The sequence below is a fragment of the Dysidea avara genome, chromosome 4 (genome assembly GCF_963678975.1).
Source record: "Dysidea avara chromosome 4, odDysAvar1.4, whole genome shotgun sequence".
NCBI lineage: Eukaryota > Metazoa > Porifera > Demospongiae > Dictyoceratida > Dysideidae > Dysidea > Dysidea avara.
In genome coordinates this window covers 30,220,237-30,235,125 of record NC_089275.1, presented here as the reverse complement: position 1 = coordinate 30,235,125, position 14,889 = coordinate 30,220,237, and the positions used below count along the sequence as shown (strand labels likewise).

Below are 14,889 nucleotides of genomic sequence, written 5' to 3'. Positions count from 1 at the left end.
GAGATATAGAATAATCATTGAGTATGCACTTAGTGGCACAACAATGAATTTGTTCACGGTTCAGTATACCTTTCATCAATGTGTACTGGGTGCCATAACTGAGTGCAATAAAGAAAATGTGACCTTACCAATGAAAAATACAAATCTATGGCACATTAGCCCTAAGACCTTGTAAGCACAGGCAATGATGAATTTATAGATCTTCTCCAACTTAAATTTTCTGACAATACAAGTCCATGATTTATATGAGAATCTAGGTGAAGTATAGGTGTATAAGACATGTAGGTTGTGTTTATGACACACGTGAATGATATATGTACAAATTTCCTTAGATTGAAGTCCAAGTCTGAGTCAATAGATCATGTAAACAAAGCAGTGACATCCTCAAGGAGAGAATTGTGGTCAGGGAGAGAAGCAATAATTATGAAGAAAGCATTTTGTGTCATCAGCAAATTTAAATAGTTAACTTATGTGAATACATGATGATATACCATTGACATAAACCAGGGGGCCAAGAATACTGCCCTGTGACACACCTGAAACAACAGGCAGCAAATCAGAGACACAGGCTGATTGAAACACTTTGGTAGTGGTTTGACAAGTAGTAGGCAGGAATCTACTATATTTTTTAATCTTCCAATTATTCTTTCTGGCAATTCTTTTTAAATTTACCTATTATTCCCAGAATTTGTGCAAAAACTACCATATTAGTTAGAGTTTTAGATAAGTGACTGCTATATTAGAATTATGGTCTCAAAGTTGACTGCTTTATTAGACTATGGGTGACTGCTCTATTAGAGTATCTCGATCTTTTTAACCGCTTTTATGCTTGCACTGTTTCAGTGTACATGTTGTATCCAAACAATTTTTGCATCACACTACAAGAAAAACTTATAATTTTGCACTAATTATTCCTAGAACTGATCCGATTATTCCGGAATATTCCTCAATTCTTTCCACTACCTATTATTCCCAAATTTATTCCGGCATAATAGACGCGTCCCTAACAAGTAGTTATTTAAACCAAGTGTATAGCACACCAGTTATGCCAATTAACCACAGCTTAGTCAACAAAATACTATTGCATTGGAGACATTATCTAAAGTTTTGTTGATGTCAAGGACTCAAGGTAGGTTACATTGGTTTGAAGAGGGCCATTAATGATATGATCAGTGATGACATGATCGTTAAAAGTAACATCTGTTGTAATGCAGAACAATTTTGGGTAAAGCCAAACTGAGATGGGCTAATGGATTTCTAGCTGAACTCTCTACAGGGTGATTTGTTTGCAGCTGAACTCTCTACAGGGTGACTTCTAGCTGATCTCCTTACAGGGTGATTTGTTTCTAGCTGAACTCTCTACAGGCCATCAATTCATAGCTGAACTCTCTAAATGGTGGTTTCTTTATAGCTGAACCCTCTACAAGGTGGCTTTTTCTAGCTGATCTCTCTACAGTGTGATTTGTTTGTAGCTGAACTCTCTGCAGGGTGATTTTTTTTTGTAGCTGAACTCTGTACAAGATGACGTCTTCTAGCTGAGTTCTCTCTTGTTTCTAGCTGATCTCTCTACACAGTAACTTGTTAGTAAAGCTGAACTCTTTATAGGATAGTTTTTAATTGTTAAACTCTCTACACGACGACTTGTTTGTAGCAGAATTCTCTACAGAGTTAATTGTTTGTAGCTGAACTCTCTACAGAGTTGCTTACTTGTAGCTGAGCACAGTGTTGGGCGTAACGCGCTACTTTTGTAATGCATTACATAATATTATCACTTAATGCAGTAATGAAGTAATACAACATGCTACATTTCCAAAACTAGTGATATCTAACAGATAGTTACTTTACATCAGTAATGCGTTAATATTATTACCTAACGAAGCACTAATGCATTACTTAACTAGCACGCTACTGTTATAATATTACCTAATGAAGTACTAATGCATTATGTAACTAGCGCGTTGCTGTAATACGGATATACATTGTGTAATATGTAATACAACATAAATTATTACTAGTTACTTTTAAACTGATGTAATATAAAACTGTAACGGATTTCATCACACTGGCAATAACGAGTAATAAGTAATATATAACCTTTTAAAAGTATTGGCCCAATACTGGCTGAACATTGTATAAAGTGACTTGTTTGTAGCTGAACTCTCTACAGGGTGCATAACTTGATAGCTGAACTCTGTTTGGTGTGACTTGTAATATTCTGAATCTCTACAGCGATGCATTTGTTGCTGAACTCTCTACAGGATGACTTGCTTGTAGCTGAACTGTCTATAAGATTAACTGTTTGCAGTTGAACTCCCTACAGAATAACTTGCAATGTTATAGAATTCTATAATAGTGTAAGTCATAAACTAGCTGAATGCTCTATTAGGGTGACAGCTCTATTAGGGTATCTCGATCTCGCATTTGTTATACGGAGTTGGCTTTCGAATCATAACTCAGTGGTTTGTATTCCGATTGCTATGTACTACTGTAAGGACTTTCTACGATGAGTATTCCAGCTACATACCAATTTTCAGCTCACTGCTCCTAGCAGTTTGACTGGTAGGCGTGAAAATTATTGGTATTTTTATTCCGCACGAATCTTGATTGCACAATTGCTACACACCTTCAGTTTCGTATTACATCTCCATCATCTTTATTTTGATTGCTTTCAAACCACCAAATGGCACTCCTAAAATGGTTGATCTATCCACAAAACGATTTTCAACTCATTCCATGAAGCGGTTTACCCTGTAGGCGTGACAACAAATCGATTAAGACACACGATAGTGTGTCATGCGGTCCAAGAAGCCAGCGCTCCACACCATGAGTATATTGACAGGAAGAAAGAAAACGTCATTTTCACACCTTTGTATCTCGGTGACCCCTTATCTGATTGTAACCAAATTTGCTGCAGAGTTGCCCGCCAACTAGGGGAGACTACATTCCATTTTGTTGGTTTTTTTTCTTAGTCTTTTCGCACACTTGCAAAAATTGCTATAAAACACAAACGCGTACTCCGATCGCCTTGAAATTTGGCACACAGAAACGCAGTCCAAAGGCAAATCATAGTATCAACATTGGTACAAATCGGATGAACGGTTAAGGAATTATGACCGATTATTTGCATAAAACAAGATCGATTTGTTGTCATGCCTACAGGGTAAACCGCTTCATGGAATCAGCTCAAAATACGGAATCAGCTCAAAATAGGTTTGAGGATAGAGCAACTATTGTAGGAGTGCCTTTTGGTGGCTTGAAAGTAATCGAAATAAAGATCACAGACATATGACACGAAACCAAAGGTGTGTAACAATTGCTAAAATCGAGATTCGTGAATAAAAATACCAATAATTTGCATGTCTACCAAGCAAACCGCTTAGAGCAGTGAGCTGAAAATCGGTATGTAGCTGGAATACTCATCCTAGAAAGTCCTTGCAGTAGTACAGAAGAATCCGATTGCAAACCACTGAGTTATGATTCGAAAGCCAACTCCGTTTAGCAAATGCGAGATCGAGATACTTTAATAGAACAGTAACCCTAATAGAGCATTCAGCTAGTTCATGACTTACTCCATTACAGACTTCTATTACATTGCAAGTTATGCTGTAGGGAGTTCAGCTGCAAACAGTTACTATTATAGACAGTTAGACTAGAAGTAATATAATATCTAATCAAAAACAGCCAAGCTGTAAAAAAAGGTGCGGGCCCCAAAAAGGCCATGGTGAAAAAAGATGTGAAATCCAAGGTGGCGGCCAAGAAATGGCTGTGATGGTAGGTTAATGGTAAAAATTTTAATAACGACAATTCAGGTGAATTTGGTGCCAAGACCAAGCGGCACAAAATTCACCTGAATTGTCGTTATTAAAATTTTCACCATTAACCTACCATCACAGCCATTTCTTGGCCGCCACCTTGGATTTCACATCTTTTTTCACAATGGCCTTTTTGGGGGCCGCACCTTTTTTTATAGCTTGGCTGTTTTTGATTAGATATCACTTCTTTTTGTATTTGTATACTGCAAAGCCGGCCAATGGCTGGCTTTGCGGTTTTTTTAACCCATGTGTTTTTTCTTTACCACAGGAAGAAGAAAATAACTTAAAGAAGATTTTTAATACTGCAATTATTTTTTGATTTTATTAGTAATTATACAAATTATATACATATCAAGACACACAGTAGTGTGTCGTGCAGCCCAAGAAGCCGGCGCGCCACACCGTGAGTATGTTTACAGGAAGAAAACGTCATTTTCACACTTTTGTATCTCGGTGATACCTTATCTGATTGAAACCAAAGTTTCTGCAGAGTTGCCCGCCAGCTAGGGGAGTCTACATTCCAAATTTGAAGGAAATCACTCAAGCCATTTCCGAGATACGAGTGGCCAAAGTTTGGTTTCTTTTTCTTCATTTTTTCTTCTTCATTTTGAGCACAATGCAACTACTGAATATAGATAATTATTATAGAGTTAATTATGAAGCAGTCTTTGCAGTGATAAACATGCTTACTTATGCTCATACTTACAAGCTTAGTATGTGCTTATTGTGCTACACTTGAAAGTTGTTAATACAACTTTATGGTAAAACAGTCTATTCCAGTCAGAAGCAAGGGGGAGCTGTAGCCACTGTAAAAAAATATGGGGGGTTTCCCCCTAAAATTATCTGTAACTGTGATGTAGAGCTTAGCTCAATAGCATCAATAATTATTTGAGATACTACAATAGAGCAGTCAAGATTGAGATATTCTAATAGAGTAGTCATAGTATTCTTAGAGCCAATAGAGGAGCAGTGTAGCAAGCTATGTATGTAGTTATAAATAAGGAGATATAGTCTAGTTGGTGAAGAGAAACAATTGCCAGCAGGTAGTGACCTTTTTTTGGTCTTCAACTTACAGCTAGACCATGGCATCATCAATCTATACCCCCCCCCAAACCCCCCCCCCCCCCTAAATAAAGATGTCTCGTCCACCCTTACTATTCCTGCATTAAAATCATACTGCCAATCATTCCAATAACTATCATTAGATTCACAGCTGTCATGGACAATTCAATTTTGGTGCTTTCCAAAGTAATGTGAGTGAGATGATGAGTGTGCAACAAGGAAGTGCAACAGGGAAGTGCAACACTATGAGTGTGCTGATCCTAGCATGGAATCGAAGGGGTCTGGAATTCCATCCTAGAAGACTTTTGTGATTTAACACCTTGATTGAGAGTGCTAATGACAAAATGGAAATTTCAATGCTATACATTAACACTGTGTAACTTTTAAAAGCATATACCACATTGTTTCAAATGAAACTATAGCTAGATGCACTCCTACAATAATTACAACTAAGTGTGTATATAACTAACTACACATGTCAACAATAATAGTGAAAACTAGCAGCAATTCTATCATCATGTACATTGCAGGATGTCTGGGATGCCATCTCTGGAAGACTACTTTACTTGTACAAAAATCTCCCAACCACACTGCATGAGGGTGTCAAAGTGCAATATGCACCTCAAACATTGCAGATTATACAAATAGTTGTGTTCTTCAGTGTGATTTAAAGCTATAGCCTTTGCCCTAAACATTCATTGAAGAAGTTGCTAGCTAGGTTATGCAGGATTATTGACATACTTATGCATACATACATTATAGTCACACAACACACACATACATCCCAGCTATAGACTAAAATGTTGTATGCTGTGTGCTTATGTATGATGTTTTCTTGTGTGTATCTGTGCTTATTCTCCCTAATGTCATGGTTGTTCTAATAGAGTGAATGTTCTATTAGTGTAGTAGCTTGCAATGGCTTTCTTGCCTTTTAACTTTAAAAGTCAAGGATTTGACCACTTCTTAGAAACCTCAGATGTTCTTCTGGATCTTCCCCTGATTTAAGCTCCTAGGAAGACAGTTTGTAACAGTAGGAAGGAGGCAACCCACCAAAATTATTGAAGATCATTGCACTGAAAATTTCATCTCTGCCAGCCAGATGGTTAGAAAGGTCACAGCTCTTTCAAACTTGGTGTATAGAATACTTATACATCCAACTTCATTACCATCTTATGTGATAGGATTGGCTTCTCTTCTCTTGGCTGGTAGAGCACCTCGAACAAAAATTTTTCTCGACCCATCCACAGAAAATCAGCCTCCGTGGAAAACACAGGCAAAGTTTTACTTACTTCTATACATGATTTGGTAGGCCAACAACACCTGATATCACACTCAGAATCTGGGAGCTCTGTACGTCTCCTTTGGAGCGCACGGAATAAAGATCAATCACGTGAGATATTAAAATCCGCGTGTTGCTCCAACAAGGGAACTCGGTTCCAAACCAAGGGTAGTATTAGTGATGGGGCACTAAGGGTAACATACTACGATAGTTAGGGATTTGTTTCTTGCAATTTCATTTTCACGTTGCGGACCTTAGCGTAGTTGTTGCACACTCTTGGTTTTTTCGTTGTATCTTCCTGGTTTTTAGCTCGATTTCTTTCAAACCACAAAAGGTTTGAGGTTCAATAGTTAACCTATTCACCCACCGATTTTCAGCTTCTTCCCATACGCGGTTTACCCTGTAGGCATGACAACAATATGGTGTTATTTGTCGTGAATAATCACTCATAACTCTTTGCCTGTTTATCGTATTCCAGCCAAAGTTGGTACCGAGATGCGCCTTTGTACCCCGCTTCTGTGTGCCAAATTTGAAGGCAATCGGATATGGAGTTCATGTTTTATAGCAGTTTTTGTAAGGGTGCAAAAAGAGGAAGAAAAAAACCAAGAAGCTAAGCCACTTTTTGAAGTCGCATATCTCGGGAACGCTAGACGCAATTTCGCTCAAATTTGGAATGTGGTGTGCTGAAGTTGGAGGGAGTGTCCACAGCACAAATCGTCATGTTTCATCAAGGCAGCACAGAGCTACGGAAGTGCGAAAATTTCGTTTTCTTTTTTCCCATCAATATACTCACGGGTGTTGCGCGCCAGCTTCTTGGGCCGCACGACACACTACCGTGTGTCTTGATATTTTCTTTTTATTTCCTAACAGAAACTTAAAAAGTCATGTATATACATGTAACCACAAAATTGTGTGCGTACCTGCCTCATCAGTTAACACAGTAACATTATCACTAGGTTCACTTGGTGTTATAGTAACTGCTAACACATAAAATGTGTAATTAGTGAAGGGATCAAGTCCTGGCACTAATAGTGAGATAGAGCCAACATTTATACCACTATCAATATCCTGCCCCATTCCTGATGAGGTCACATCACTAGAGTTCACTTCCATCATCTCCATGTCATCACTACTATAATATACTACAGTGTAATAGCGTAGGATCCCATTAGTGATACTGGGAGGATACCAGGTGACCTCTATTGTAGTAGAATTGATGACTGAAGCTGAAATATTCTGGGATGGGTTAGGTGCTAAAATCAGAAAAAAAAACGGTGTTCAAGTATTCTAATGCTATTAAGTACAAACCTTCCTCTTCTGTAGTTCCAATCACAACATCAGTTTGGTTACCACAACCATTATCAGTACATGCTGTCACACTAATAGTGTAATCAGTAAATGGATCCAGTCCCATAATAGTGTACATTGTATCATTTCCATTAGTACTAATTGTGATGTCATTATAGGTCACCATGTATGTTGTTATTATACCCCCTGGATTACCGGGTGATTCCCAGTCTACTACAAGTGTTCGCAACATTCCACCAGTAGTAACAATCACATTCAATGGTAGTGATGGTACTAATCAAAACAGTACATTACATAACACATCAACACAATAACACACTTACATGATGGAGTAGTGAATGACATTGATGCAGCATCTCCTGGTTCAACAGTAACAGCACTAATATTAACTGTATAATTTGTGTTGTGAGTTAGTCCACAGATATCAAGGGTCAAATTGATCAGATTAGTATGATTGAGAATCACTACAGGATTGCTCGAAATAGCGATAGTATAATATTGAATTATTCCATTAGGTATGGCTGGTTCATCCCACAGCACACTGACTGCAGTAGCATTGATTGGTAACACAACAATGTTAAGAGGTGTACTTGGAGCTGTAATAAACAATGAGTAATAACAAGTGAATTAGGGTAATAACCTTGTAAACTTTTGTATCAAGTGTATAAGAAAATTAGGAATTTTAAGCTTGATAAAATCTTAGAAATAAAAAGTAGTGAAACAAGGGAGGTTGCCTACACCTGAGATATACGTACTAGTGGACATTTAATACCTAATTAAGTCTATAAATTAATGTCCACCAGTATATCTTCGGGTGTGGCCAATTGTTTGGTTTACCTTTATTGTAATGTTATTATGACTGGTGAACCCATGCATACCGTACTAGAAGAAAGAATGGCACCAGGTCATTGCTTTCATCTGAACATGAGCCCCAACTATCAATTACTGGAATAGTAAAGTGGCCATTATACCTTGTTTTTATCTTTGTTCAGACAGTTACAGTGGCAGAGAAAACTGTTGATGTGAGAAGGGGCTGACCAGAGTCTATAGAATCTCTGGCAGCAGGGGGTCTGGGGGAGCACAGACACTGTAACTGTTATAGCTTTCACAATGTTTCAAAGTTCACCAGAATTAATTTATCAGTACAAATTGAAGCATCTATTTTTTTAGTCAAAAGTATTTTAACCAGATTATTTGCAATCAATGAAAAATTCTTTTGGCAAAGTTTTTAGAATAAAAAGCTGTTTACTACAGGGTTAAATAACATACAGCATTTGTAAGAAGTACAAAATACCTGAAAACACTTGGTACAGTGGAATAGCACCAACTCTCAAAGAAAGAGGACGGTAGATCGATTCCAACTGTAGGTTTTTTTTTCATTTTACACTTTATGAAGCGCTTTTACTACTGTATTAGGATATTTGAGCATTCTGTTAGAGTATATCATCAATCTTTTTCATAGTTTTCGACCTCACTCCAAGAAAGATAATTTCAGCAAGATATCATTCTGAGGAGGGGATAATATCTCCTTATTGGACCAAGGAGAGCTTTAGCCCTTCACCCTACCACCTATGGCCCATTAGTGTTACAAACTATGAACACTACTAGAATGACCTCTGCAATCAATCCAGCAAATTGATACCTTGCGCTGTCAGTAATCGCTTCAGCTCTACATTGTATGTACTGCAGTATGCTAAAAAGCATTTGTTGAGCTTAAACAACATCGAACAATGAAGAAATCAAGCCTGTAGCTTTGCGTTATGCTTGTCTGAAGACATTAGTCAGTCAGTGAGGCAGTCAGTATAGAATTCCACTAATTATTTTATTCTTAGCTTCATAGCAACCTATTGCAAACATTTCAGGTTGTATTGAAGGCACTTGGTTTTACCTAACCAATACTACCAGGGCACCATGAAAGTATTGTGAGGCTGAGTTTAGAATGTATTTTTGTCCAGAAAACGAAAAACCATGATATCTAATATGATAGTACTTATGATCAATCCCAAGCTACTGTACATATTGGATTGAAGTTAACATCAAACTCACTTCCTTCATCAGTTAACACAGTGACATTATCACTAGATTTACTTGGTGCTACAGTAACTGCTAACACATAAAATGTGTAATTAGTGAAGGGATCCAGTCCTGACATCAACACAGTCACATCACTAGAGTTCACTTCCATCATCTCCATGTCATCACTACTACCATACACTACAGTGTAATAGCGTAGGATTCCATTAGTGATACTGGGTGGATCCCAGGTGACCTCTACTGTAGTAGAATTGATGACTGAAGCTGCTACATTTTGAGGTGAACTAGGTGCTAAAGTATAAAAAAATGAAAATTGTATCAATGATGTTCTTAAACTTCTACAGCTGTGCATACTTTCCTCTGCTGTAGTTCCAATCACAACATCAGTTTGGTTACCACAACCATTATCAGTACATGCTGTCATACTAATAGTGTAGTCAGTGAATATATCCAATCCCATAATAAAATATGTTGTGTTACTATCACCAGTATTCACTGTAGTGTTGTCATAAGTCACCATGTATGTTGTTATTATACCCCCTGGATTATTGGGTGGTTCCCAGTCTACAACAAGCGCTCGTAACATTCCACCAGTAGTAACAATCACATTCAATGGTAGTGATGGTACTAATCAAAATAGTACATTACATAACACATAAACACCATAACAGACTTACATGATGGAGTAGTGAATGACATTGATGCAGCACCTCCTGGCTCAACAGTAACAGCACTAATATTAACTGTATAATTTGCGTTTTGAGTTAGTCCATAGATATCAAGGGTCAAATTGACCAGATTAGTATGATTGAGTATAACTAGAGGACTGCTCAAAATTATGATGTAATATTGAATTATTCCATTAGGTATGGCTGGTTTATCCCACATCACACTGACTGCAGTAGCATTTATTGGTAACACAACAATGTTAAGAGGTGCACTCGGAGCTGTAACTAACAACGAGTAATAACAAGTAATAACAACATATGCAAAAAGTAGGCTTGGGCCAAATATGCTTTGAAAATAGCCTATTATGCTTTTGAGCAGTGCTCAAAAAATCCATCTTATTATGCTCTTTTGAAATTAAGATTATGCTCTCTAGAGTTGGTTGTTTTATAAGAATACTGTATATCAGTCTTTCTTGACTGCTGCATCAGAGTAAGTGACTGCTCTAATACAGTATCTCTATCTTAATTTTCGCGAAGTAGAAATAATCAGCCAAGAAACAATAAATATAATAACATTACACATTTTCTTGATATGAAATGCAGTAATAGGGGAAGCGTGTTCATGTTTTGTTGCATTTTGGTGTGCACATTGCACATTTTAATTAAAATCCTTGAAAATCATCCTACTACACTGTATGATTTTTTTCTTTCTTCCTGTCAATATACCCACGGTGTGGCGTGCTGGTTTCTTGGACCTCATGACATACTATCGTGTGTCTTGATTAATGACCTTAAGTGTAGTTTAAGATAGGTGGAATACTACCAGTAGTAGTAACACAGATAAGCTGGTCCTACACTGATGACACTCCTGGACCAGCTGTCACTTCCACCACACAATGCAACAAAGGCTGTGGGAATTTTTGGGGCAGAGTGATAGTGATCAATGCCACATTATTAACCAGAATTCCAAGTACTGGTATAGGAGAATCTTATGAAATTAAGCTATTTTAGCCATCCACATGATCATTGTTTGAGAGTGTGAACAACAATTCAGCAACACTAAAGGCATCAATATTGAGCAGCTACTGAATCTAACCATAACTATGCTGGACTTACAGTGGAGGACAGTTTAGTACACAATTTAAAATAAGTCATATGAAAATTGCACTATAATTGTTAACAGTTGCCAATAAATTGTTGTGTTTTATTACAATTTTGTTAATGAGGGTAATTGTAATCATTCCAGTCTCTCCATAAGTTGTGTCTAATGCTGTGCCATGTCACGCCAAGTGTATTTATTGCCATATAAAGGAAAATAAAGCACACTTTTTAGTGGAAAAAAGTACAAGTTTGGCACATTATGACAATTAAAGCACAGTTTCCCCCTTTGGACTTCGATGGTACGTAACTTGCTCTTCAGGCTCATGGTTTATCAATAACAAGAATTTAAGTTGGTGAGGCTAAGGATCAAAGCCAGTGTGGTGGACTTCACCAGTTTCTGAAAACCAGTCAGCTTTATTTAAATTGAAAAAATAATTTAAAAAATAAGCAAAATTTAAGTATGAAATGAGGTGTATTACTAAAAGGTAGTATCTTTTAGTGATACAACTATAAAAACTGCTTATCTCCAGCAGAAAATTGCTTCTCCCGAGCTTTAAATATGCTAAGGGCCTCTAAAAAGTTTATCAATTATGTTATTATGACATCTACAACTCTGTAATGCATCAAATCTTTCTGCATAGACTTAGAGTAGTAATATTTAGCTGTGAAATAACTTAATAGGGCGTTACTATTCATATATAGCCAAAACAGCTGTAATTAAAATGTCTCAGAATGGACCCTGGGATTTTCTTCCTTTGAGTTGGAAGTCAGTCAGCAAATTTTCTAGAACCACCCCTGGATCAAAGAAAAAAGTAGTGAAACAACAGACTAGCTAAAAGTAGTGAAACAGAAGAAGTTGTCTGCAGATATAGTAAAGGATGTCTTCTGCGCAATATAATTCTAACTACTAACCCTGCGCATACCGCATCAAAAGAAAGAATGGTGACAGGTGTGCCTTAAATTACCTGGTACCCCAACAATTAATTACTGAAACGTGAAGTGGCTATTATGTTTTCTTTTCAACTATGTTCTGCCTGTAGACAGCATTACAAACAAGAAAAGTACGAGAAGTGTCTTTGCAATCAATCCAGTGGCTACAGAAAATATGGACAACAAGGGTGATAGCTATCTCTTGTAATTAGCCACAAGGGAGCCATGTTTTGCTATCATGAATCAACACCTTGTGTTGTTAACAAAAAGAACTGGGTCCCAAAGAAGGACAACGGGAAGTCCATGATGCATGTACTGTACATACTGTAGTTGGCGACTGAAAGTCACATCTCAGAATGAAGTCACTGTGAAAAAGGTGGGATATAAGGTGGTATTTCCAGTGGCTTATTGAATACAAATAAGCCTTAATATAAACCCTGTATTATGCTAATGTTATACTTTAGTATAATGCATACTATACTATTACATATATGGTTTCAGTTTATTTACCACATTACCTGAAATAGCTTATATCTAGTATAATGTCCAACCTATACCATCACATATATGGTCTCAGTATGTTTAACACATGAACTAAAGCCTTACATGAGATTGTTAGTATAATACAGGTTATATCAAGCTTTTTGTATTCAATAAGCCACTGGAAATACCATCTTATATCCCTCTTTTTTTCACAGTGAGTGACGTCAAATAGTGAAGAAATCAAGCCCATGGCCTTAATTATGCTTGGCTGGAGGAATCAGCTATTCAGTCAGCATAAATAGAATTTTATTTTAAAAATCATAGAAATTTGTTGGAAGTATTTAGGATCGGTCTGAAGATATTTATGGGCTTAACTATGCCTAACTAATATTGTCAAGCTGTCATAAAGGAAAGGTGAGACTGTTTTTTGGGTAATAGTGTCGGGCAAGAAAGTTCAAGCCACTTAATATACAGTATGGTAATATGATAAGTTTGTTTGGACGTTGGACTCGGATGCATATAAGTGCAACACTCCTCATAGCCATGACATATGTATAATGTACGCGTATGGCATAAAACATACTTAATGGTACGTACCTGTGTAACTCCTCAACCACCCAGGATGACCATATCCTGTACGACTGACAAAACCATACACTACAACTGTCATCAGTGCTCTCTTATTAGAATGAAACAGCTGAATAACTCCTTGAGTTACATTAACTTGTGCAGCATAAGCTTCAGTGATATTGTTTCTTACAATAGGCACCCAACTGTAACTTTCAAGTGACCTGTTAGCACCTCCAGTTGTTAAATAGATTGCTTCAGGCTGATGATATTCTGCAGTCACTATGATGTTAAGATAGTTTCTGGCAATTCTACGCTGGATAGTAGATGTTTTAATAAAATTTGTATAGTGACTCTTAGGTGGAACTAGTGTCATCATTGGACCACCTTGATTATCTTCCTCGTAACTATGGCTAAACTGGACTACAATAATTTTCTTAATTGAATAAATCACACAATAGTCTTGATTAGTCAATATTACAGTGCTGTAGCCACCAGCATTCAAAGAATAGCTTCCTTGTGTTGTACTACAATACAATTGACAAATTGTGTTACTTTCAGCTGCTGTGATTTTTAGGGTGTATCTGTTTCGACTACTTAGAGGAGCAATATAGTAAACTTTACCCCATAATTCAGTTGGTAACATTTGTTCCATTATTGTATCACAAGGATGAACATTACTTGGTATCCATGCACATTCATGTCCGCTAAACACAGAAATTGGCTTACTAGCAACAATTTTTGTCCCAGACAAATCTCTATTCAAAGCAGCAATGTATAATATATCCAGTCTATTAATTTGATAGGAGTAAACTACTCCAGAAGTAAGCTGACTCCAAGTTGCAGTGTTGTTGATCTTAATATAAGCATTTTGTGATAGAGTAAGAGTAAGTGTAGTAACATTTTCTGTACCGACCATTACCAATGAAGAGTCAGCAAGAACATTAGATGGAACCGATATAGCATAGTATATATACTCTTGAACATTCAAATCTTCAGTGGGTAAAGAATAAAATGTCTCAATAGTGTCTTGAACACTTTCACCAATTACAGTCACTTTCTTGCTATTAATCTTTATGTAGATTCCCTCTTTGTAGTCATTTTTGCGTGCATTGGGAAGATAGTATGATATTCCAGTGAGACTACTAGGTAGAGTCAAATGCACGTTACTTGAGAGGGTACCACTATGTTGGTATCCTGTTACACGTGCTTCAATTGAATAACACACCTCTTCAGTTTCCCTGGTTAGTAATATAACAGATGGCTGTGCTCCAAAATTGGGAACATACCCCAAATAGAAATCACTGGATTCTGTGTATAAAGTTGATAAAGTACAGTACATGATGACTACTGACTCCATATGCTATTTCGTATCTATATTATATATGTAATAGTTATCTAATCCAAAACAGCCAAACTGTAAAAAAAGAGTGTGGCCCTCAGAAAGGCTATGGTGAAAAAGATGTGAAATCCAAGTTGGCGGCCAATAAATGGCTGTGATGGTATAGGTTAATGGTAAAAATTACAATTCAGGTGAATTTGGTGCCACTTGGTCTTGGCACAAAATTCACTTGAATTGAAATCATCAAAAATTTTACAATTAACCTACCATCACAGCCATTTCTTGGTCACCACATCTTTTTTC

General features: G+C 37.0%; 1 protein-coding gene across 1 annotated transcript in view; it reads right to left on the bottom strand.

Moving 5' to 3' along the window:
- The window catches only part of LOC136253743 (phosphatidylinositol phosphatase PTPRQ-like), a 31,725-nt gene extending 17,121 nt beyond the window's left edge, over positions 1-14,604 (bottom strand). The window contains exons 1-7 of the mRNA XM_066046401.1: positions 13,275-14,604; positions 10,173-10,448; positions 9,850-10,122; positions 9,508-9,786; positions 7,785-8,057; positions 7,462-7,734; positions 7,074-7,406 (exon numbers count right to left, since the gene is read on the bottom strand). Coding sequence (XP_065902473.1) covers positions 7,074-7,406; positions 7,462-7,734; positions 7,785-8,057; positions 9,508-9,786; positions 9,850-10,122; positions 10,173-10,448; positions 13,275-14,604 — 3,037 coding nt within the window. The remainder of the gene's footprint in view (positions 1-7,073; positions 7,407-7,461; positions 7,735-7,784; positions 8,058-9,507; positions 9,787-9,849; positions 10,123-10,172; positions 10,449-13,274) is intronic.
- Between the last annotated feature and the right edge of the window lie 285 nt (positions 14,605-14,889).